The sequence below is a fragment of the Saccoglossus kowalevskii genome, chromosome 20 (assembly GCF_978046115.1).
Source record: "Saccoglossus kowalevskii chromosome 20, keSacKowa6.1, whole genome shotgun sequence".
NCBI lineage: Eukaryota > Metazoa > Hemichordata > Enteropneusta > Harrimaniidae > Saccoglossus > Saccoglossus kowalevskii.
The window spans coordinates 23,837,150-23,862,560 of NC_140660.1; the positions used below are offsets into that span (position 1 = coordinate 23,837,150).

Consider the following 25,411-nt stretch of genomic DNA (forward strand, 5'->3'; position numbering starts at 1 on the left):
CTCCTCGCTTTAAGAGTTGTTTTCACTTTAGGTTATAGTCCTTTTTTGGGGCGTGTGTTGTCGGCATAGTTCCACCAAGTACATTTAACATGACAAGTGAATGTATGCAAGCATTTTGCCTCTCACAAGAGTTAACTTGATTAAGTGTTAAAAACCAGTTTTTCTAGATTTTGAATTGTGACTCTTTCTAACTGACCGATTAGAATCAACTTCATGGTCAGTTCCGAGCTCTGGACAGCATACCTTATTCCTGTGTGTTCTTTCAAGAGTTTCATTCAATATCTTCCTATCAATTGGGTTTAAGGTAAGTATGGCTTAATAAGGTAAAAATTTAAACTGTGGGAATAACATACAGGGTTAGTAAATGTCAAAATAAAAGGTATGACTGTTTTTCAGTTAAATATTATATTAACAGTACATAAACATACAAAAATTCTCGTTTTTACATATTTGATATTTCATGTCATGAAGATGAAGAAAGTAGAATAAAACATGGGGTCACCATACTTGGTCCAGATGAAATTGATGTACAAAATGAAGTGTTTTATCTGTTTTGGGGCATTTTATCATTGTTTCCTATGGAACAGATATATCTTAAAATTTTGCTCGGTCACATATGGTGAAAAAAAAAGATATATAGTATCTTACAAGGTACTTTTTGATGTCTAGAAGTATTAAAAATTGACCTGCAGTTAATAGGAAATTAGGTCCATTTGATCTAATACAGTTAACAGTAAAAACAACAAGAAGTCGAAAATATCACTTTTCACCAAAAATGTGAAAAATATTCACCAAAATTAGAGAATTGAAGATATCATGAAATGAACAAATCTAAGAGAGGTCTACCTAAGGTACATATACACCAAGTATCAAAGCATTCAGGCTTGTAGTTTTCAAGAAGAAGTCGAAAAAGTAAAACATTGACACGGACGACGACGGCGGCGGACAATCACTCATATGATAAGCTCCGCTCATAAACTGCTACATTATTTTTTTGTATTTCCTTTTCTAGATGGGTATTATTACCTCTGCATTTGTTTGTTTGTATGTATGTCTGTAAAGAAGATAATTTAAAAAGTTATAGATTCTCAAGGTTTATGTAATTACAATGCAAACAATATTAATATTTTGGTGAATTTGTTTATTTGTAATAAATGCTGTATAGGAACAATAATCTTAAAAAAGACATTATCACCACTGATTGGACAAAATAATTACATCGTATGTAAATAAATCAATTGGTTTTCTTAAAATGCAATTATTAAAAAAATCATTTAGTTTTTAATTACAAATATATAATATATACCAGTATAAAAAAACTTTTTTTTTAAAAATGAGAAAAGTGAAACTGAATTTATGAAAATAGGAGTGTGATTACAAGTAAAAATTGAATTTAAAAATGATCAAATTGTTCACAAAAGTCAATCTGAAAGATGATGATTTTGAGAAATTTAAAATTAATTGTTCATTTAAAGAATGTTGTTTCAGTCATATTGCTTAAAACTTTACTCTCTAAAATGTCATAAATAACAGGAAATCTGTCGTGACTCCAAAAAGTCCCACAATTTGGTACTTTACATGACCCCAAAAGGTCAAACATTCTGGTACTTTACACGACCCCAGTGTCATTGAGAACCCCCCCCCCCCCCAAGAATGCAAGTACCTGGTAGTTGTCATTGAATTTTAAAAAGGAGTTAAACACTGCAAAAATACTATTTTCAACAAATAGAAATACATTTCATACTGGGTAAGTTGGGTTTAAGAAATGGATGATCGCATATTGAAGCAGAAGGGATGTCATCTGCACATGTGCAAGAATTGAGTACTAAGCGACAATACCGGGGTAGTCAATAATAACACACGCTTAAAACGCAAAGGCTCATGGGTAGAGGCTTGTTTGTAAACAACAATGAGCTACAGCTGACTGCTGCTTACCCATTATATGGCATTAGTGAGGACAGATATCTCTATATAGATTGTCATAATTCCCTATTGACTGTTTGTTTAGAATGGTTGTTTTATCCCGCTAACAACTTCAGAGTCCTCACAGCTGGCAGGATCTTCTCCATTTCTGTGATATCTGAAATAAATACACAGAGCACAAATTATTAGAAAGAATTCAGGAAAATTCCACTTCAAATCTCAAAAATAATAAACAATAAACAGACTTGACCTGTAAGTCAGAATGACATTGTTTCAGGTCAAATCATGCAAAAAAAAAAATCATGGAGGAAATCGCTTTGCATCAGGAGTTTGCATACAATCAAAACCATTTAACAACAAAGATAATGATGAATCTTTTGACTTTGACAGTTTTCCCACAGACCTTAATAGTTTTACACAGTAATAGTTTTACATCTGAATAATAATGTTGAAAATCTGCTCATTTTTTATGATCATTTCGGTTTAGTCATTGTAAAGGTGTTGTGGAAAGCAATGACGACGCAAATCAATTCACAATTTTATTACCCCGAAAAAGACATAGGCGAAATAGACATCATGAAATGTTGAAAAGTATAGACAAACAAAAATGTTGGCTTTTTCACATGACAAAAAATATATTACAATTGTAGTGTTGCAATTGTTGATTATTGCTCAGTAAATTTGTTGGATTGTTATGAACTGAAAGTAAAATTCAACTTAATTTCCTTGTAAGCAAATATTTTTGGTCATATGCAAATACTCAATGTGATTTGATACCTGCTATGTTTTAGACTCTAATTTAGATGTCAGGAAAAATTGAAATGTTCAAGATTTTACAGTACCGGGTACTAGCCCCCCTAATCTAGCACATGGTGAATGAACATTTTCTTTTGACCAATTTTTCAAGTAAGGTGCTTGACTGAGCACCCACCCCCTAAAAACCATGACTTTTTAGGTGAGTATAGTGCTATAGGTGCTACTGTAAAGTACTTTATTTTAGCTGGAATTAATTTTTGCTAAAAAGATATTTTGGGTCCTTTGTATGCAGTTCATTTACATTGATTTTTGACGAGTTGAATGTAAAATATAGGAAAAAAGGTATATTTACTGGATGTTATTTTCATTGAATCATTCCTTCAGCGAAAATTAATTCCAAGCAAAAATAAAGTATTTTACAGTAAGTTGGACGCGTACGTTAGTAAGTACATAACTACAGGTGTGAATAACAGACATGAGATTGTACTTACTGAGCATGTCCATTAGTTGCTGCATTAGCCCATGGAATGCTGGGAAAAACTCTTCATACTGTTGTAGTCTGGATATAACACTAACAAGAGAAACAAACAAGAATTGATAATTGGTCTCATAAACGAATATTAAAGTAACCTTGGAAACAAAGTTGACATAAAATATCTCTGATACTAGGTGAGTAGTGAACCCCACAAAGCAAAAAATATTTTATATATATTTATTTATTCAAGGTACAGAGGTCACCGGCCTATAAGTACAAGTAAATATGTCAAAAATGTATTACAGAGCGTTTAATAACTGTTTGTGCTAAAATTTGCACGGTGACTATAAACAGAAACTTGCATTACAATAATACTAACAAACCTATCTTGTTGAATTACATTTCTTAGTTGCATAGAAAATAAATTTGGCAAGGTTTCTAACAACAGTCACATTAGTGGTGTTCATTAAATGAATAAATTTGTCTATTGTGGAGAAAATAAGAAAATTCTCTGGGATATAGTTTATTCTCAAGACATTATAATTTTCACCGTACTCGAATATGGATTCTGCGTGATGTTTACAACACACATAAAATACACAAACTTCAACAAAACTTTGACTCATAAATATACAGCTCAATCATATTTCCCCAGCTAAATGAAAATATTAAAAATTATATATAAGAATGTAATATATAAGTACCGGTAAGTGAAATGAAAATATGAAAATAAAGTGAAATATGAAGTAAAATTAGTATGCTTTGTTTTATGTTACAGTACAGTTCTCGCGGAAGCTTTGGCTTTTGTGGCATCATTGTCGCATACGCATGGCTTCATTGTCGCCTCAGCATCGCATCATAGTGGCATCAGCTTCGCGTCATTGAAAATTGAAGCTGTGTTCGCCTCGCTTATTTTGTGGCATCATCGTGGCCTCAGCTTCGCAGTTTCATGGCATCAACATGGCATCAGCTTCAAAGTATTGTGACATGAGTATGACCTCATTATTTTCACATGGAAAGGCAGTAGAGAAAAAAACACATGTACAGAAGTTCGATATGTAATCGATTTGAAATTCAAAGCGGTAAGGGGAATAAAATAATATGACCAAGAGTAAAATGACATTTTAATAAGATATCTTGTTTAATTATTTAATGTTGCGAGAATTGGGTACCAAAAACTATGTGAAGTACATTGCAATCTGCAAGGTGACGAGTGTCATATTGACTGCAAGGAAAATCGTGATAAATTTAAATCGCACGATGCAATCGTCGTTCGGAAACAACACAATTTGCTATATGAAATGAAACTGTTCTTGTTATAAAATTACCTTATTTTCGTTCATTTTATTTGCTGGTAAGAGAACAGATTCAGATTCCTCATTTTGGTGGTATTTTTCTGTGTTTCGTTTAGTTTTAGCCGAGTCCGATCCCATGCCCGGACTACTAATACATGCAAAACACGCAAATGCCGCCTGGCGTTGTCGCCTGCCATCTTGATACAAAGTTCCAAAACAAGTGCGTACATTTCCAACTATGATTGGATGGTTGTGGTGGCGTCGGTCTGGTAAAATTTTACATCCAATTTTCAAAATTAAGTCACGATCAGTGACCTGAGCTCGATCTATACGTACTTTAAAAGTATTCTCACAAAAAAATATTTTCGAATAAAAACGAGCCACAGGCCTGGTAAAAAATCGAATAGCACTTGACGTGCAGAAATAATTTATTGGGCTTCAGAAAAAAAGTGTTCATTTAGTTGTAGCCGTAAATATTTGGTGACCAGTCGATGAACAATTTGAAACTCATTATACATACGGAAGTCCTTCGATACTGAATATCATCGACCCCAATCTGGTTTACCTTATTTCCCAACTTGCAAAACTGATTTGTATCTCAGCCCAATTTTTCTTTTTTCTTTTTTTGAACTGAGGTCAAATCCCAGCCGTTTGTCAAAATATACTGATGTTTTTCAGTGAATGATTGTGAAGCCTGTCACAGCACAGTGAATCAACGCTGGTGATTGGATTGTACGACGACCCTTCAATTAGCGTCAAATATGCTTTGTTACAACATCATTGATTTGCTGAGAGTCACCTGATCGGAGCACGAACTGGGTCACAGAACCATATTTGTCCGTATTATCAACGGGACTTTGCGAGAGAACCACACCCACATTTTCAACCATTTTTAGCGCGGAAGTTGCCAACAAATGTCAAAAAACTCGTGAATTTTATGGATTTGAATAAAATAAAGCTAGCGATTGGTAAGACTGGTTAATAATATATCCCAGATGTTCTTCGAATTTTTTTAAATTTTATTTCAAGGCGAGAAATGGATAATTGAAGTTCCATCGATTTCAAGGCGACTATTTCACCGCGACAACTCTACGCTGTGTTGTAGTTTCACGAGGTAAAAAAATATATATAATAAATAGTACATGTTTAATTATTTGGTTTTACAGCCCGCAAATTACCGGACATGATCCCCATGAATTACGATAAATAATTGCTGATTGTGTTGAATAATGGACGTCGGGACCGTTTGGAGAAACCAACGGGGATCGATATTCCAAACAAATTATTGGGACACGGTTGGTAGACATTTCAAACAAATGAAATTATTAACGAAAGACGAGATTTTTCCAGATATTTACTGTCACAACAAATATATGCAAAATTGACAAATACACAAAGAGATATTAGGTTTTATTTTAGCCTTAGAAATATTTTCTTTCACTCAGTCCATGCGTGGGACTTCTATTTAGCTTCATGGTCCTTCGGCTTGTGTTCTCCTTGGGGGAAATAACAATAATTATACAAATCGTAAACTCAACACAGTCAGAAAAAGAAACCCGGACAACCATGTCGTACTTCTGTTGAAATACATTTTGTAGCAGTGCGTCACGTCAGAATATTGTTTAAAATAAAATAGTCAATCCCAGCCAAATCTAGGTCAAAGGGTCAGATTGCTTGCATATAATTATAGATAGTTAGTTAAAACAAAAAGTATTTGAACTTTTGACGGTTGTTCAACATCTATGCACGGTTACTAAACTAGTAACCGTGATATATGAAAACCAGAAAATTGTTAGTAGTCCGAATTTTTGCACAGTCGAAAATAAAGCAGAAATTCAACAAGCAGTCGCAAAAGCGAGCGATTGAAAAGCGGAAGCGGGCGAGAGGTTGGGCAAAATGAGTTCTGTATTTCTTTGTTTGATGAAGCGATGCTGATGCCACATTGTCGCCATAATGAGGCCACAATGAAGCGAAGCGATAACCGCCTAACTTTTTAATGTCGCGACATTGAAGCGATGCTGAAGCCATAACAATGCCATAATGATGCGATGCTGAAGCGAAGATGAAGCTGAAGTGAAGCCAAAGCTTCCGCGAGAACTGTACTGTATTTTACCATCGTTTTCTACGGTCATGATTATAGAACAATAACACAACTTTTTGCTCAGTGACATTCAGCAGTGTAGAAAAGCATAATTACAAAATACTGTAAAATGACTAATTTTCACTGGGTTTAAATTTTGCTGATTTACCATTTCAGGCATATTCAGTGGGTTTTAAATTCACAGTTTTATCACTTGGATAATGTGTTCTATGCTAAATTTTTCACTGGGTTTCAATTTAGCGCAGTTTCCAGTCGGCGAAATAAGCAAAATTAAAACCCAGTGAATAATTAACCCTTTTACAGTATATAGTAATTTCAGTGGTGTGTTAATGACAAAATGTTTTTTATTATGGTCTATGAAAAAGGCTTTATTTTGTGCATATTATATTGTCACTGCAAACAGTATACGCATACATCTATATCAAAAATCAGTTAAGCAAGAATATAACTTATATGGCTAATTCACAAAATGACAATGTGTATATCATTACCTGTTGAGATCCACACGTATCTGGAGGTATGCAGCAAAGTTTAAAACTGGACTTTTTTCAGGAAAATTATAATATACTACTGTAAAATATTTTATTTTAGCTGTAATTTTTGGGTGTTTTGTGTGAAATTTATTTTCACTGATTTCTGACCAGTTGAATGTAAAATATAGGAAAATAGTATATTCGCTGGATTTTATTTTCACTGAACAGCGAAAATAGCGAAAATAAATTCCAGGCGAAAATAAAGTATTTTACAGTACATATAAAAATTGATTGTCCCTATGGGCAACCAGATTCAAGATTTGGTTGTCTCATGGCAAAACAGGTTGCCTAGGGCAACGAGAGAACCACCAATTTCAAACCGTAAACACATTTCATGTTTTTAGCTTGTTCTAGGAGTGTTCTATTACGCAAACTGACAATATCAGTGTGTATGATGTCATTACCTGTTAAGATCCTCTACTTGTAGTAGACGTTTGAGTTGATGTGCTGTTGTACTATTGACTACATTACACAATTCACCTACAGCATTCACTATAGCAGTAGACTTAGCAGTCTCATCTGAAAAAAACAAAACACATGTGAGTGGTACATCAATACTGCCAATAAATACAGGTTACATCCTGGTATTTCTGGATTTCTGGAGGATACTGTGGAATACTTTATTTTTGCTGGATTCAATTTTCGCTGAAAAGGCTTTTTGGGCGTTTTGCTTGGAATTTATTTTCACTGATTTTTGATGAGTTTAATGTGAAATATAGGGAAAAAAGTATATTCGCTGCATTTTATTTTCACGGAATCATCCCTTCAGCGAAAATAGCGAAAATAAATTCCAAGCGAAAATAAAGTATTCTACAGTATAACCAGCATCAAATTCCAATATTAAGCCTGAATTGTGAGTACATCACTTGTTTTTGAATTCTAATAACTGCATGAAATTTTCGAAAGGAAATAATTTAGAAATTTTTAGCGATGGGTAGGAAACTCATCAAAAAAAGTACGAAGAGTGTGTGAGACTTAGTGCAGTCATGTGACTTTCCGTGGTCATGTGACTTTGTAGTTACCCATAAGGCCTATGTCATATGCAGTGATTAGTATTTTGTGAGAGCAACAAAATGCCACAAAACATTTGTATTATAGTGTTCATACGACAGTACTTGTTTGTGCTCTTTATACCCAGGTAGCGATTGGTTGGCTAGAACAACAATCATTGCCGTGATAATTACAAAGGTAGGTGATCAAGGCCATCAACTGTTCAGCAAGGCATTGCATTGTTCTTGTATTGCATGTAAATATTCATGCTAATCTGCATAATAATACATGTACCATCTGATTTGATGTTTTTTGTAACAAATAATAATAATAACCTGCATTGTTTTTTCAGAAGTTAAAGCATGGCATTATCATATACCTCATATATACCTCATCTAGACATTAATTTCCCGTACCACGCCTGGCCCAATGCAACCCGCTTTCATCATACAAAACACGTAATTCTAAATTACGTCCTCTGTTTGAGACATATATGATAAAACCTTTATGGACTGGATATGGCTTTTGTGCTCTCACAAGCTTGGGTGATCACGCAGCACGACTTCAGGCCGCAAAAGCCGTATCCAGTCTATGAAGAATATTACAGTAGCCAAGCATGGTGAAACCACCATGCTTAAAATGGCTTGGAAGAATACTGCAGAGTTCTGAACAACAAAATCAACTATTTTCAAATTTCACAAAAAAAAACATTATTTTGATCAAAAATTGTAACTAATGGAAAACTATGTACATTTGGTCTAAAAATTAAAAATGAAACTATAGAAAAATGCATACAGAGGTGGAAAATGAGACATAAACTTATTTACAGAAATTATGACTCACCTAATCCTAATAGTTCCCTGACTGTATGCAATACATTATGTGTTTCACCAAGTTTTGTGTAGATTTCATTCATCCTAGGATAGACACCATCCAAACCATCAACGTCAAATAGATTCTGGAAGTGAGCTATAATACTCTGTAATTGGTGACTAGGCACCTTGTCTGATGTACCCTGTAATAAAATATGTGTGAAAAATGCAGTCACAAAATTATACAAACATTACATGAACAAAATTATAAAAAACAGATTAAAAAACAGTTTAAAAGAAACTTTAATTTTGACTGGGTAATTCGGATAAAGTCAACAAGTGTTGCATTATCAAAAGATGAGTATGACATCATTGAAAGATAAGTATGACATCATTAAAAGATGATTATGACATGTATTTGAATATGAGTATGACATCATTGGCATTGGCAAAAGATCAGTTTGACATCAACAAAATGAATGACATCATCAAATGGTGAATATGACATCAAAACAAATGGGTATGACAGCAAAAGACCAAGTAGGATGACATTGAAATAAATATACATGTGCTGACTACAGGAATTGTTACAAAATTACCTTTCTGTCTACTCTGATTTTTTGGACAGCTAGGGAGTCTACTGCTGCTCTTATTTCACTGACTGAGGTAGGTTTATTGAGAGAGGATTCTGGGAAGACTGGTGGTGACCATGGAATGAGAGATGATGCCAGACTGTTGAGAGAACTCTTGAGTTCCTGTAAACAAAATAACATCATCCATCAACAATTTGTACTTTCAGTCTAATACATAGTTTAAATCATAGGAGCCATTAAGGCTTAAGATGTAAACACACTGGGTACATATGCCATATCCTTACGTGCCTCACCAGGTACATTGTACACTCATATGTCCAATCAGACAACCACAAAACTCACCAGGTACCCCCACATGACTAACCGTTGTGGGCAAATGCTTTACTTAGTCCCAGATATCCTACCAGGTACCCACATCATCTATAAGTTACCCATATGCCTTACATACCAGGTACCCATATACCCCACAACGTACCTCCATGCATACCAGATATATATATACCCTACCATGTACTTGAGTACTTTACCAGGTACCCACGCCACCCACAAAATAACCTTACTAAAATGCCTTACTTGACAGCTTCCAGCCTACCAGGTATCTATATGCCCTACTAGATACCCATATGCCTCACACTGTACTCATATGCCCAACAATTTAGCCATATGCCTTATCAGACACCCACAAGACCTACAAGGTACCCATAAACCTCATATGCCAAACCACATGCCATGCCAACGAGGTAACATTCCTTATATGGTACCTACATGCCTACTAGGTATCTATACAGTATGTCCAACCATGTAGCCTTATCAGGTACCCACAAAACCTACATGGTACATTATATGCCCAATCAGGTACCCATATGCCTTATCAGGTACCCACAAAACCTACATGGTACATTATATGCCCAATCAGGTACCCACAAAACCTACATGGTACATTATATGCCCAATCAGGTACCCATATGCCTTATCAGGTACCCACAAAACCTACATGGTACATTATATGCCCAATCAGGTACCCATATGCCTTATCAGCAGGTACCCACTAAACCTACATTGTACAAGGTACACTATGTTTCCAACCAGGTACCCACTTGCCTTTACAGTACCCATGCTCCTTACCATGTACCCACTTGCCTTATCAAGTACCCATATATTTATTGTAACATTGAGAACGTGTGGATACACTGCACAATGCATTATGGGTAATAACTAGACTTACCTGAATTTCTATCATTTGTTGTAACCAGTATTGTAACATAGGAACAATATGGTGAGTTGATTTATCACACCAGAGTGCATGTTTCTTACTCTGTTTACGCGGAGTGGACGGTAGTTTAGGTGCATCTGGATCATTGATAATAGCAAGAACTTCTCTCACAAGCTGAAAACAATAATAGCAGGAAGTCAGAAATTGTACATCACACTTTATAATACTTCCACTAACTGTATTAGATTAAAAATTCAAATTTTTCAATACATATATTATATACAGTGCATTATGGGATAGAAATACAAAGTTTGCATTACTGAGATTTTACTGAGCATAAATGCAATGCATTATGGGATATAATTCAAATTTTGCATTACTGTGATTTTACTGAGCATAAATGCAATGCATTATGGGATATAATTCAAATTTTGAACTACTTCGATTTTACTGAGCATAAATGCAATGCATTATGGGATATAATCCAAATTTTGAACTACTGTGATTTTACTGAGCATAAATGCAATGCATTATGGGATATAATTTAAATTTTGCACTACTTCGATTTTACTGAGCATAAATGCAATGCATTATGGGATATGAATTCAAATTTTGCACTACTGAGCATAATAATTAGTTATTTTTGGAAATGTTTTCACAAAATTAGGATTTGTGTCAATAAATAATATATGACTCTGAGCTAAATTTTGAGATCAGAAAAAATCTCACTATAAAAACCATTTTCGACACTTCGGTGATCCAAAATCTTTTTGCATTTGGCCTTTACAATCACTGTTCTGCTATTTTACATACTTCGTGGTATCCTTTGAAATGACGCCATATTGTCAGTGTAACATCCAGAATGTAGGATTGTGAGACTTATGTCAATTTCTGGGGATTTTATTTCTTTATGTGTATGTGACTCTCGCACGTGTTTCTCCTAGGTAGTAATGTTCAGAAATCAGACACAATAACAGCTGTATTTTTAATGTCTTAAATACTGACCTTTTCTAAGTGAAGCAATGCTTCTGTATCTTCTGATGGTTGGTGTAGTTTAGGAATGACGTCCATTACATCGGATACATCTAATTCAATACAGATATCCTATAAAACAAATCATATCAATACAAACTGTTTTAGATAAAACACTTTAATTTTAAATTAATAAAATAATTAGCAAAAAATAATAAAATTTGATAGTAATGAAAATTTGTCTGGTGTACTACGATATAGAGTTTCAGAGACTTTCGTGAATATTGTCTTTACAAATGCCATAGAATTCTGAAATTTGAAAAAAATCCCAGTTGGGAAACGGTTTACAGTATATTCTGAAGTCAAAGATGAACACAAGTCAAAAGCCAGTTCATATGAAATCACATTTCCTGATTTCTTTTGTTTTTATACTTTTTTTGTTTATAAAATGTGCATTTAATTTTACCAAATTACAAATTATGGAACTATAATGAGATCAATATATATCGCCATATCAATGTATGAGTCAGTGAATTAGTACAACTAGATGGGTCCCCGGAAATCTTTGTACATCAATGGAGTATCATATCATTATGAGGACAAACTGAAGTTAATATCAGCTGTAAATTCATACCTTTAAATGTTGCCTACATTTACTGAGTGGCATTTGCTTGATGTCTTTAACACGAGTGCTGTGACTGCGAACTTTACTGTTCTCTTCCAAGCTGGTGAGATACAATGAAACATGATATCAATAAAATGTGACACTGTAACTGTGCTTTGATACAATTCAATTTCTCCATATAAGTGGTACATGTGCTTACATAAATGATGTGTGTCTATTGTAAATAAAAAATTATTATATTTCAATCGAGTACCATATTTGTTCTAATAGAAGCACATCTGCAATAAAAGTGCATATAAACCAAAAATTACATGTGATGTATATGGAATAATTAAAGTATGATTTATTTTTACCACGGAAACACACCTGTAACATACCTCAGCATATGAGCTTCTAATAGAGCAAATACGGTATACAAACAACAACTCATTGTCTAGTTTTTAGTGACTGTCAAAATTAGTGCCAAATAATTATTTACCCTCGTGTGACAGACATGATGCGAAGTGGCCTGGACCAGTTTATTTGTGCAATTCCTTCCTTTATTCTGCCCAGGACATTTGTAATGCACTTATAGAACAAATGACAATCAGCCATATTGAATCAGATTCTGAAACAGCTGCATGTACAAGTGTGTTACAAGATGTTTGTGTAAAGTTTTAACACAATCAGTCTAGCCATGTTAGCAACAGTATTCGTTAAAACCAAAATAGCCATCAGTTAGCAAATTAGAATCAAATCTGGGAAAAGGTGTGTAAAAAGGACCCATAGCGTGTAATAGACAAAGTTTGAAGGAATTATGTTTATGTACAACTGAGATCCAGTTTCAGAATGACAGAAACGTTTGACTTTGATAAATTTTTACAACTAAAATGATTGCATATGATATGATTTGTAATGTATGTCTCAAGTTTGAATGTGATCAATCAACACATGTCAGAGATATGACTCTATATTTACTAATACAAAACGGCTGCCAGTCAGTCATTTTCAGTCCCAACGGTAAAAGATGCTGTGCATCAAAGACCCATAGCAACCAGGGATGGCATAGCAACCAGGGATGTTGATTTGAATGTATGACATTTGTGAAGACAAAATTCACTCATCGCACAACAGAATTTTTTTTATTGACTTGCAAAATTAAAGTGGTTTACCCTAGTGTATCAGCATGTTTGGTGTTCAGTTTAAGGAACTTCACAGCAGGTGAGTTTATTTTTATTACCTTATGTTATTCTTTGCCAACATAGTTTCTAACTTCTTAGCTCTGTGTTGTACATGTCGAAGATCTTTTAATTCAGGTCTGCAAAAACAAATTACAGTTACATAAATAAAGTGTATAGTCGTTGACTGTAGCGCCTAAATTAAGCAGTGTAATAATATGAGGTTATTACGAGAATACCTCAAAGTATGCACGAAGACAGTACAGTGAGAGTATCAACCGACGCACAGCGGAGGTTGATGCGTGGCGTACTGTCTGCATACTTTGAGGTATTCTCGTAATGACCTTATTATTTTACATCTTTTCCTTCCAAGGATACATCATGGGAATGTCGAAATCCAAAAAGTTTAGAACAGAATCAGCGAACTTCTTTGTGTGGAGCCCGGGCAAACCCTGGTGGCAGCCATGTTTGTTTTTATTATTTAATAGAGGACGCTTACATGCATAATCATTCCATATTTGGAATTCGTATTTCCATATATGGTAGGATGAAAATACCCAGTGTAATACCGCAAAATTACGGCACGCATTACGGTGACAGATGTATAATAATATGTCAGAACACCATTGTGTTTGGAAGTTATTTTTACCAGTAGTGTATCCTGTGGTCTTCAGTTTCATGAGCAAAGCAAGTGAACATACAGAATGGGTACATGGCATTACAAGATATATTTCACAGACATTTATTGTGAAACACAGCTTCTTCATACATATTTTTGACATCAATATTGAAGAATAAATGTGATTTTTAATGAGACCAATTCTCTGATTGAGACTCGATCAGTATTCAGAGAGTGTTATTGCCACGGTGATTTTCTAATATTTTCTTTCACTTCAATCTGGGTTTTTGATGATTTTCAAAGTTGTGTGATTTGTTCTAATCTATATAGAAATGACATTTTGATTTGTTGTTAAAATTATGAATAAAAAAACATTAATGCTAGCATGGCCACACTGTGCTGTGTTGTGTTCCAATCATCAGTACACAGTAAGTAAACAAGCAGCCTATCGGCTGAGATAGCTCCGCTGTTAGCAATGCACATTTCAATTAAAGAACAGAAGATATCATTAGAAAATGAACAATACGTATAGTATCAAGCAATGGGACTTGCTGTTTTCAACAAGAATTCAAAAATATCACTTTTTATCAAAAATTACAAAAATATTCACCAAAATTAGAGAATTAAAGATATCATTACAAAATGAACAAATTTGAGAGAGGTCCACATGTAGTACCTATATATGTAATATAAAAGCAATTGGACTTGCGGTTTTTAACAAGAAATCGAAAATATCACTTTTTACCAAAAATATTCACCAAAATTAGAGAATTGAAGATATCAACATGAAATGAACAAACCTAAGAAAGGTCTACCCAAAGTACATATACACCAAGTATCAAAGCATTCAGGCTTGTAGTTTTCAAGATGAAGTCGAAAAAGTAAAACATTGACACGGACGACGACGGACAATCACTCATATGATAAGCTCCGTTCGACAAAGTCGACAGCGGAAAAAAAGTGTTTATCATTATTGTGTATGGTGGTTTAAACCTGTGCCTCACATAATTTTGTAATTTTGCATATCAGTAAAATGAAGAAATTTTTGTTTTCTGTTTTAAAGGATGTTTTTGTTGATTCCAATAAACCTTTAAATTAATTATTCAAAAAAAATATTTAATAAATGTAGAATGTTGTTGTAATATTAAATAGTTTAAAACAGAAAAAAAGAATAACTAAAACTATATCATCATACAATTTTTCTGACAAAGGCGGAAAGTCATTCTTATTACAGTGAGTCACATTCCATGAGAGGATGACTTCTTTCTTGCATTTCATCATCATAAGAACTGGTCCTTTCAGATCAATAATACGGTAAGGATGTTTGCATACTGGCATGAGTGATAAATAAATACCTTGATTGCATTTCTAGTTTCAGTGTTTCTACATCATTTTCCAGTAACTTGATTTTCTCCTTGCTTTCCTTCAGTTGTTTCTTGTAAGACTGAGAAAGAAATAACACTACAGTATTATTGTCCAAATCTGTGAATCTGCTAAAATTACCGTCATATGACTCCTTTGCCGTCTCTCTCAATATTCATTGAAACACATCAAATTCTTCAGAAGAAATAAGACATGTCATTTCACTGTTGTACACTGCATATTTGTTACCATAACTCCACTTAATATTACCTTATAAAAATATCTTTTAAAAGTAGGAAAAAAAGTGCCATTTTAAAAACAGCAATGCATGCTGGGTATATTGTTGACAAGACTAGAAATAATTTAGACAGAAAATTTTGTGCAGAAAATCATTCAGATTTTGACACAAATAATTCACAAATTCTGTAACTTTAGCGATTCGGCGATTCGTTGATACATGAGAAAAACATAATCCTCGTTTGGGCTGTGTTTATTTTTTCCAATTAAGTACCGTATTTTTTCTATAAAAGGCACTCCAATCTCCATATAAAAAAAATGGATTTGTTGATACAGAATCATTAAAATATAATTTGTCTATAAATGCACTTCTGTCATTTATATAAGCACATGTACTATTAAATACTGTATTCGAGTATTTAGTTTTCATATATTTTATTTTTTCTTTGTATAATTTACTATATATTTGCTAGCAGTTAATTAAAGTTTTGGTTATTATGATCACAAGACAATCTACAATATTTTTTTCAGAATATTAGAAAATATAAATAATTTTTTTTTTTATTATTTTAACCTTTTCACCACCAGTTCCCTTTTTCATCACAAATTCACAAAATAGTCTCATAGTTTATAGTTTACACTTTTCCTAACAAAAGTAGGCAAATTTTTTGAGTAAAAATTAAAAATTGATTCAAATTTTGTCTGTTGGCTTCAAAATTAAGGTTGATTTTCAGAGATATTGAAGAATACAAGAAAATGTGCAGAAATATTTGAGCGAGAAAGTCTGGTGGTGGAAAGGTTGAAAAAATGCCCCCACAAAAGATCCATTTTAATGTTATAGTTATTATAGTTTAGTACTGCCTTCTTACCTTGACTACTGCTTTATAGTTTGGTACTGGGTCGGTATCGACAGACCATCTACCGTTATGTCCAGCCAATGACAATCCTCTATTATCATACGTTAACGTATCATCAGGTAACGATGACAACGCATCATAACGATCAACTCGTTTACCAATATTAGCATCTCGATACATCCTTGCTTCATGCCTAGCAATGAATAAACAAGATATGTCGTAGTTTTGAAAGAAGCGAGTTCTAATTTTTGACAAGTTGAATGTAAAATATAGAAAAAAAAATATATTCGCTGGATTTTATTTTCACTGAATCATTCCTTTAGTGAAAATTAATTCCAAGCGAAAATAAAGTATTCTACAGTATTGTTTGTTTCTTCATTGTAACAGTGTCAACTTATTCTTCAAAAAGACGTAATATTCCCCCAAGCTCGGCATGATGAACGAAAGATGTAATTTGGAAAATTACAATGATTACAATGTTAAACCAACAAAATAAATTTTCTGAGGTGGTCCTTGAGTATAGGTCCATCCCTCAGTTTTCTCAATTTTGCATGTTGAGGCCCCTGGGTTTATGATCGGGAAAGTATGGTAGCTAAATTTAAGTTACATTCATACCGTGTCTAAAAGTAGAATGCATGGTCGGTCCACCACATTATGAGGCACCGAAGTGATAATTGAACTATCAACACTAATTTACTATCCAATCACAACCATCTAACATTCTTATAAAAGTAGGCAAAGGTACTCTCTGCAAATTATTCCAATGTGTTCATTTATTTATTTATTTGGAAAAACCCACAAGAAGTAAGGCCCATATACAGACTCTACACAATTACATCAAACTACAATAAATAATAAACATAACATATACATAAATTTAAAATATCTGAATTTAACTTTTAAGGATTAACCAATTTACTTTGGATTTAAAACAACTCGGATTACTCAATCTGAAAAGTTTCTTCATTCTCTTGTGTGATGTGCATGGTTTTTGTTCCTTCCCTTCAATCAGGATACTTTTCAGATAATAATTATTTTCATACTTTTTTTTAATTTGATCAAGGCCGACAAAACTAAACCCATTTCATTCAAAATAACAAACAAATTTATTAGGAAATAAACAAAACATTGCACTAACATTTTGGTGAAAATAATTATGGCATTCAAGATTCAAAAATATTTCACTTACCGATAAAATCTTAGTTCTTCTTTAAACTTTGCAATCTGAGATTCATATGAATCTATAACATCCAGTAATCTGAAAATAGAATATTGGGGATTGTTACAATAGCTCTCATTGGCTCCGAATATTTGTTAGTGTTACAATAGCTCTCATTAGCTGAATATTGAGAATTGTAACACTAGCTCTCATTGGCTAAATATTGGTGTTTCAATAGCTCTCATTGGCTGAATATTGGTGATTGTAACAATAGCTCTCATTGGCTGAATATTGGTGATTGTAACAATAGCTCTCACTGGCTGAATATTGGTGATTGTAACAATAGCTCTCATTGGCTGAATATTTGTTAGTGTTACAATAGCTCTCATTGGCTGAATATTTGTGAGTGTTACAATAGCTCTCATTGGCTGCACATTTGTTAGTTACAATAGCTCTCATTGGCTGAATATTTGTTAGTGTTACAATAGCTCTCATTGGCTGAATATTGGTGAGTGTTACAATAGCTCTCATTGGCTGAATATTTGTTAGTGTTACAATAGCTCTCATTGGCTGAATATTTGATAGTGTTACAATAGCTCTCATTGGCTGAATATTTGTTAGTGTTACAATAGCTCTCATTGGCTGAATATTTGTTAGTGTTACAATAACTCTTATTGGCTGAATATTTGTTAGTGTTACAATAGCTCTCATTGGCTGAATATTTGTGAGTGTTACAATAGCTCTCATTGGCTGAATATTTGTTAGTGTTACAATAACTCTCATTGGCTGAATATTTGTTAGTGTTACAATAGCTCTCATTGGCTGAATATTTGTGAGTGTTACAATAGCTCCCATTGGCTGAGTATTTGTGAGTGTAACAATAGCTCTCATTGGCTGAATATTTGTGAGTGTTACAATAGCTCTCATTGGCTGAATATTTGTGAGTGTTACAATAGCTCCCATTGGCTGAGTATTTGTGAGTGTTACAATAACTCTCATTGGCTGAATATTTGTGAGTGTTACAATAGCTCTCATTGGCTGAATACTTGTGAGTGTTACAATAGCTTCCATTGGCTGAGTATTTGTGAGTGTTACAATAGCTTTCATTAGTTGAATAGTGTTACAATAGCTCTCAATAGCTGAATGTTGGTGAGTGTTACAATAGCTCTCATTGGCTGAATATTGGTGAGTGTTACAATAGCTCTCATTGGCTGAATATCTAAATTATGCAAAGTAATCTGCCTATATATCTCTGTTAGTAACATAGATAAATACTGCAAGTAATTAAATTGAAGTAGAATTTATTGATGAAAATAATAACATTATCAACAAATTCAACTTATTCTTGATTGAATTCTTACCTTTGATCTGCTGTACTGTGAGTACGGGATCCTTTATTTCTATATTGTTGAAATATCTCATTCTGACGTTCAATTCTTGATTCTTCCTACATGATAAAACATAGTAAAACTGTCAATGCCTTGCCATTTTGTATTTAATTGGTGTGCATATGTATAATATGAGGTTATTACGAGGATACTGCAAAGTATGAAAGAAGACAGTACAGTGGGAGTATATCAACCGACATGCAGTGGAGGTTGACGTAACCACGTACTGTCCGAGTGCATACTTTATAGTATTCTCGTAATAACCTTATTATTATACATCTTTTCCTCCCAGGAATACATCATGGGAATGCCGAAATCCAAAATGTTTAGAGCAGATTTAGCGATTTTCTTTATATGGGATCTGGTCTGAAACCTGGGGGCAGCCATGTTTTTTATTATTAGAGGATGCTTACGCACTTAATTGTTCCATATTTGGAATTCGTGTTTCCTAATATGATAGGATGAAAATACCCAGTGCAATACCGCAAAATTACGGCACTTTGAAACTTATGGCATGTATATTAATAATTTTATGTATGATGTATGTCTAAGATATAGGTCCAAATGCATGCACGGATGGACGCACAGGGTAAATCCATAAGTCCCTGTTTTCAGACCGTGTCAAGATTTCGCTGACAGAAGACAGAATCATAAGACTCACCTTGCCCCCCCCCCCCTCAGTTTCATTTCCTACCATGAGGTCCTTGACAACAAATACCATAACTACATAGATCAGGGCAACAGTGCACGCGATGATGAGAGAAAATGGATCATGACGACAATTTGCATCAAAGATTAATTCTCTTACTTACAGCTTCCACCACCATTCTTAGTTTTCTTTTTAATCGGTTTAATTCATCTTCCTGTTTGTTGTACTTCTCTTCAATATGTTTACACCTTGTTTCTGTGGTTTCTCGCGAAAGACGAAGCATCTCTGCAGTGTTGTCATGGTGACGAAGCTGGGCTAAGTGTTTATCTTCCAATTCCTGTTAATAAAATCATTGTGTAATTAAATGATTGGGCCAAAAAATAGATTTGTTACAGTAATGTGCATCATTCGGAATCATAAATGTCACACACTTGAGAGAGGCTGTCATATATAATAAAAAAAAGAACTAAATACTGGTATACTGGTAGAAAACAAAATTTCTACGCCATTTCTGAACAAAAAACAAATCGAGGAATATATATTTTTTGTTATCTTTTCACTTTAACTTTTTCACCATCAGACTGTCTTGCTCAAATTATTATGCACTTTTTTCTTATATTCTTCAAAATGTTTGGAAATGAACCCTAATTTTTGGGCCAACAGACAAAATTTGAGTCAAATTTCAGTTTTCACACAAAAAAATTAGCTAGTTTTGTCCCAATCTTCTGAAGGAAAGTGCAGACTATAAACAGGACTATTTTGTACATTTGTGATGAAAAGAGGGAGCTGGTGTTGAAAAGGCTAAACTGAATCACAGTTCAATTACACTATCATTTTGTTACATAATTCTCCTGTCTGTAGACACAGTAGTTGCTTTAGAAACAACCCTTCTTATTTTGTCATAGCTTTGATAAGAACACAAAAAAACAAGTTCCCAGCATGAATAATTACCTGAATACTGTCTCTTGCATTATCTAATAATATTTCCAAATCTTGTTTCTCATCTTCCAATCTTCTTATATGGATATTTGATCTTTCAATGTCACTTCTGTCAAGTAAACCATCAATAAATTTTATTATCTGCACAACTTTTTTTTCATTTTCAGATATAGAGAATAGATCCCCAGGGAACTCACATAGTTTTGGTCACATGTCTGTGCATGCACGCATGATTCTAAAATTTGTTTTGGATTTTATTTTCACTAATTCAGCGAAAATAGTAAAAAATTCCAAGTGAAAATAAAGTACTTTACAGTACTCATTGATTACCAAGCATGAGTGAGAATGCCTTGTATATATGGTTCAAGTTCAACTGCTATCCTTTTGCAAACTTGCATAGTCTCACATCTGTGCATGCATGTACATGTGTATGTGTGATTATGGTTTTGTTCAGACTTGGTAAACAGATAGTGTTGTTTGTAATATATGTACAGTATGAGATAAATTTAACTTTTTTGCTTAAGATAAGATAAGATAAGATATAGAATAGAATAGAATAGAATAGAATAGAATAGAATAGAATAGAATAGAATAGAATAGAATAGAGAATAGAATAGAATAGAGAATAGAATAGAATAAAATAGAATAGAATAGAATAGAATTTGGAATAGAATAGAGAATAGAATAGAATAGAATAGAATAGAATAGAATAGAATAGAATAGAATAGAATAGAAAATAGAGAATAGAATAGAATAGAATAGAGAATAGAGAATAGAATAGAATAGAATTTGGAATAGAATAGAGAATAGAATAGAATAGAATAGAATAGAATAGAATAGAATAGAATAGAATAGAATAGAATAGAATAGAATAGAATAGAGTAGATGATTTTCATAGTTGCTTACCATCACATCCAATAATTATTTTTGGACTCTCTGATTATGTAAACAACTTGTGGATGTTTCACAGGATATTACCAGCTTTGTATTCACTCACATTTACATTAAGGTGGCTCAATACAGTTTCCCAAATGTAGCAGGTTTGAAGAACATACACAGCCATTTTATCACCATGTGTTACCGAATTACTGAAACTATTTGTAGGTCTGTACCCCCCAATTTTATTTTTCACATATGAACAAATTCGTGACTTTCCTGAAACTGCACTGAGCCACCTTAAACATGTTGCCAAAGAAACAGTTTATTCCATTTGTAACAATCAAATTTGCAAGTTTCAAATGCATGTGATATGTTGTTCGGTTACATCAGTAACGTTGGAGGCTAGTTCACAGTTCCTGCACGGCACCTCATGTACCTAAATTTGTACAAAGCGACTACCGTATGCATTTCCAGGTTTCATAGAAACCTACAAATGGTTTATGAGTATAGCGACCACCCATTGTACAGTCAAACCTGTGTATAGTGAACCACCCAAGGGACAGTCAAACATGTGTATAGTGAACCACCCAAGGTACAGTCAAACCTGTGTATAGCGACTACCCAAGGTACATTTAAACCTGTGTATAGTGATCACTCAAGGTAAAGTCAAACCTGTGTATAGTGACCACCCAAGGTACACTCAAACCTGTGTATAGTGACCACCAAAGGTACAGTCAAACCTGTGTGTAGCGACTACCCAGGGTACACTCAAACATGTGTATAGTGACCACACAAGGTACAGTTAAACCTGTGTATAGTTACCACCAAAGGTACAGTCAAACCTGTGTGTAGCGACTACCCAGGGTACACTCAAACATGTGTATGGTGACCACCCAAGGGACAGTCAAACCTGTGTATAGAATACCCGAGGTGCACCCTAATCTGTGTATAGTCACCACCTAATGGGACTTCATTAAAATGGTTGATCATATGATACGTTTTGGGACTGCATGAAAGTCACTATAGAAGTTCTTTATATAGAGGTGATCACTGACACAGGTTTGACAGTAACAAGCAGCTTATTGGTAATAACAACTACTACACTCTAATCATAATCATTCCTACTACTTTTTTTTTTTTTTAAATGTTTTTGTGCCAGGCGACAGTTCCGAACATTGAAGGCACTGTTGTCTCTCCTGACTTTTTTCTATTTTGTAAGTGCAAATTACAAGTGCTAGTGCTGACACATAGTGCATTTTGCCACAGAAGTCATATTCATGTTTGGGACTACATGACAGGGCTGTGTGGCCATCTCTCTGTCAAATTACAATTTTAATGCGCTATCCTGGCGTTAACCAGGCTCGGTCAAACACAAGCACCTGAGGACCTTAACCAAGGTTCCCCCAAAGTCACATTCGTGAGTGAATGAATCTCAGCCAGTGGAATTGGCCTTCCCATTGAGTCTGTGGCACACTCACCCAGGGTAGGGGTCAACCCTTTTGATGTTCAGCCTAAGGTAGGACTTGAACTTGGGTCAACCGATCATGAGTCTGATGCGACAAACACTATGCTACCAGTGACGACTTACTTTATCTGATTGTTTGACATAATTAAGTCTTGTATAATTTCTTGTCTTCTGTCATTATCATGAATCAGACTCATCAGATTCTCACGTATTAATCTGGCCACACTTGATTCAAAGACAACAATATCTGAAAAATATAATACTTTATCATTACCAAACCCTGTAACTGTGACCAAGCAGGACACATAATTTTGACAATTGTTGACAAATGGTTTTTAGCAGATTCATTAAAGCGAGGGAATTGTCACCCGCACATGCGGCAGCCGGCCATAGCGTGTAATTGTTTACAAATAAGTGTCTATGAAGCTTTGCGTTTTTAGCGTGCGTTGTTATCGTAGCTTGGGACTTAGTTCCTGTATGTGTGCCGGTGACAACCCTTCCATTTTAAAACTGGTCGCTATTATTATGTTAAGATTTGTTATTGTGTGAGTTTCCCAATGCGTATGTTTAGTCACCATATTATTACAGATATCAAAACAGTAAAATTGCCAGCTTACTGACTGGTTTGTGATGCGTGTCTCAACATTTTTATGTGTAAAACCTTAAAAATAGTGTAAATAAATGGCTTTACAGTGTACCCAAGAATTGTTTGGTGAATCACCATGTCACTACAGACTGGTAGTCAGCATAGAATATTTGGAACAGTGAAGACAATCGCAAGAATGAAACACTTTTTGAAATGCAAAAACAAAGACTTATGACTCTCGCTCTTAACAAAATCTCGGCCGTTATTTGCATTTACAGTCTGAAACTTAACAAATAGCTAGCTTTAAATTTTTCTAAACTGAACAGAGTTGAATTATTTATGACAACAATGTACATTTTTAGAATTATGCTTTTATAGAAAGACCATGCCAGCTAGTTACACTCAGACTGTACTGTATGGTGTAATGAAGACTTACCTGCAATATCTGAGATTCTATTTGGATCTGTCAGGGTAATCGTTGGTAAACCATGCTGTCGTAGAAGTTTATTTACCCCACTCCACTCGTCAAAATCAAACTAGAATGAAAGAATATTGGTTAAAAATATAAGAATATCATAAACAATAATTTCTCATCTAAAGAATTCTATACATAATACTGTACACATGTGTAATTCCGCTGAATATTATTTTCAAAATTTTTTCTCATAGAGGTACGTAGGTTTCTCACTGTATTTTATACACATTCCTTTTCAGACTAGCCCAATCGTGGCAATTTTATAATTTTTTTTTTTAATTTTGGTCCGTTGCGAAATTACCACAAGTGGTCAATTCTGTGGCGTTTTCATTGCTATTAATTATTCATGATATGCAGTGAAGTTATGGAACCTGGGCGTGGAACACTTCCAAAAGAGGAAAGTAGATGTGAGCTTGTGCAAATGATTCTACATGTCAAGTCACATGTGCATTATAGTTGTGTAGAACAGATCAAACCAAAAGCTGCCTTTCTTATTGGCTAGCGGCTCACAATTCATGCTACTCATTAGCATATTCATTCCATCATAAACGCTGTGACAACTATAGAGGGGGCTGCAGAACAGACCAGTCAGGGAACTTTTGCGTCAATGTGAAAGATTCTACAAACTTGTGTCATAATTGTGTAGAACAGGTCAGATCTAAAGCTGCCTTCTCATTGGTTTACAGCTTCCAATTCATGCTACTCATTAGCATATTTATCACCTTAAAAAACATGATGAAAACTATAGAGTATGCGACAGAACATACGAGTAGTGCAGAGTAATCTACCAAAATGTGCAACATAGGTAAATAGGTAAGAATAAGTTGAAATTATTGATGACAATCATACTGGGGTATTTAAAAGGCAAAGCCGGCTTAGAAGTGACGCTTGATTAGTACTGTAGAACCATTAAAATATAGTAGTGTTTTTAAATTTGCAAAAATCATTAAATCATGGTTAAAATAGGCGAAGCGATGACAGGTTGAAACAATAAATCAACAATTGTGATAAGACTTGAAAAGATATAAATCTGGACTAACTAACTCGTCCTTACTTCTCTGCTCTCCAATTACCTTCCATGTTACAAGTATGTGAACTTTTGTGTTACCAAATTAATAGCCAGTGTTTATTGCTGTGGTTGAGAGCTGCACATACCCAGGCAGCTTAAAGGATAGAGGTCATTGAGTGGAGGGCAGTGCAATTATACATTGAATACGTTGCTATGAGTCCTATATCGAACAGGGTGTGGCGTGGCGACCACTGCCCTTGAAGCTGGAAACCACTTCCAGATTCATCATTCTATAATACTTTTGATTGTTAGTCATTGTTATTTCGCACTGTTTCGCTGAAG

The 25,411-nt window shown here is 34.2% G+C and overlaps 1 protein-coding gene across 1 annotated transcript in view; it reads right to left on the reverse strand.

Moving 5' to 3' along the window:
* Window positions 1-1,955: 1,955 nt before the first annotated feature.
* Window positions 1,956-25,411, reverse strand: part of LOC100370976 (centrosomal protein of 70 kDa-like) — a 39,186-nt gene continuing 15,730 nt past the window's right edge. Inside the window, exons 4-20 of the mRNA XM_085494215.1 lie at window positions 24,022-24,121; window positions 23,123-23,246; window positions 20,668-20,764; window positions 19,880-20,053; window positions 19,041-19,126; window positions 17,710-17,778; window positions 16,533-16,713; window positions 15,420-15,508; window positions 13,508-13,585; window positions 12,298-12,388; window positions 11,697-11,795; window positions 10,704-10,865; window positions 9,485-9,640; window positions 8,917-9,088; window positions 7,488-7,602; window positions 3,171-3,250; window positions 1,956-2,080 (exon numbers count right to left, since the gene is read on the reverse strand). Coding sequence (XP_085350341.1) covers window positions 2,019-2,080; window positions 3,171-3,250; window positions 7,488-7,602; window positions 8,917-9,088; window positions 9,485-9,640; window positions 10,704-10,865; window positions 11,697-11,795; window positions 12,298-12,388; window positions 13,508-13,585; window positions 15,420-15,508; window positions 16,533-16,713; window positions 17,710-17,778; window positions 19,041-19,126; window positions 19,880-20,053; window positions 20,668-20,764; window positions 23,123-23,246; window positions 24,022-24,121 — 1,935 coding nt within the window. The 3' untranslated portion in view covers window positions 1,956-2,018. The remainder of the gene's footprint in view (window positions 2,081-3,170; window positions 3,251-7,487; window positions 7,603-8,916; window positions 9,089-9,484; window positions 9,641-10,703; window positions 10,866-11,696; window positions 11,796-12,297; window positions 12,389-13,507; window positions 13,586-15,419; window positions 15,509-16,532; window positions 16,714-17,709; window positions 17,779-19,040; window positions 19,127-19,879; window positions 20,054-20,667; window positions 20,765-23,122; window positions 23,247-24,021; window positions 24,122-25,411) is intronic.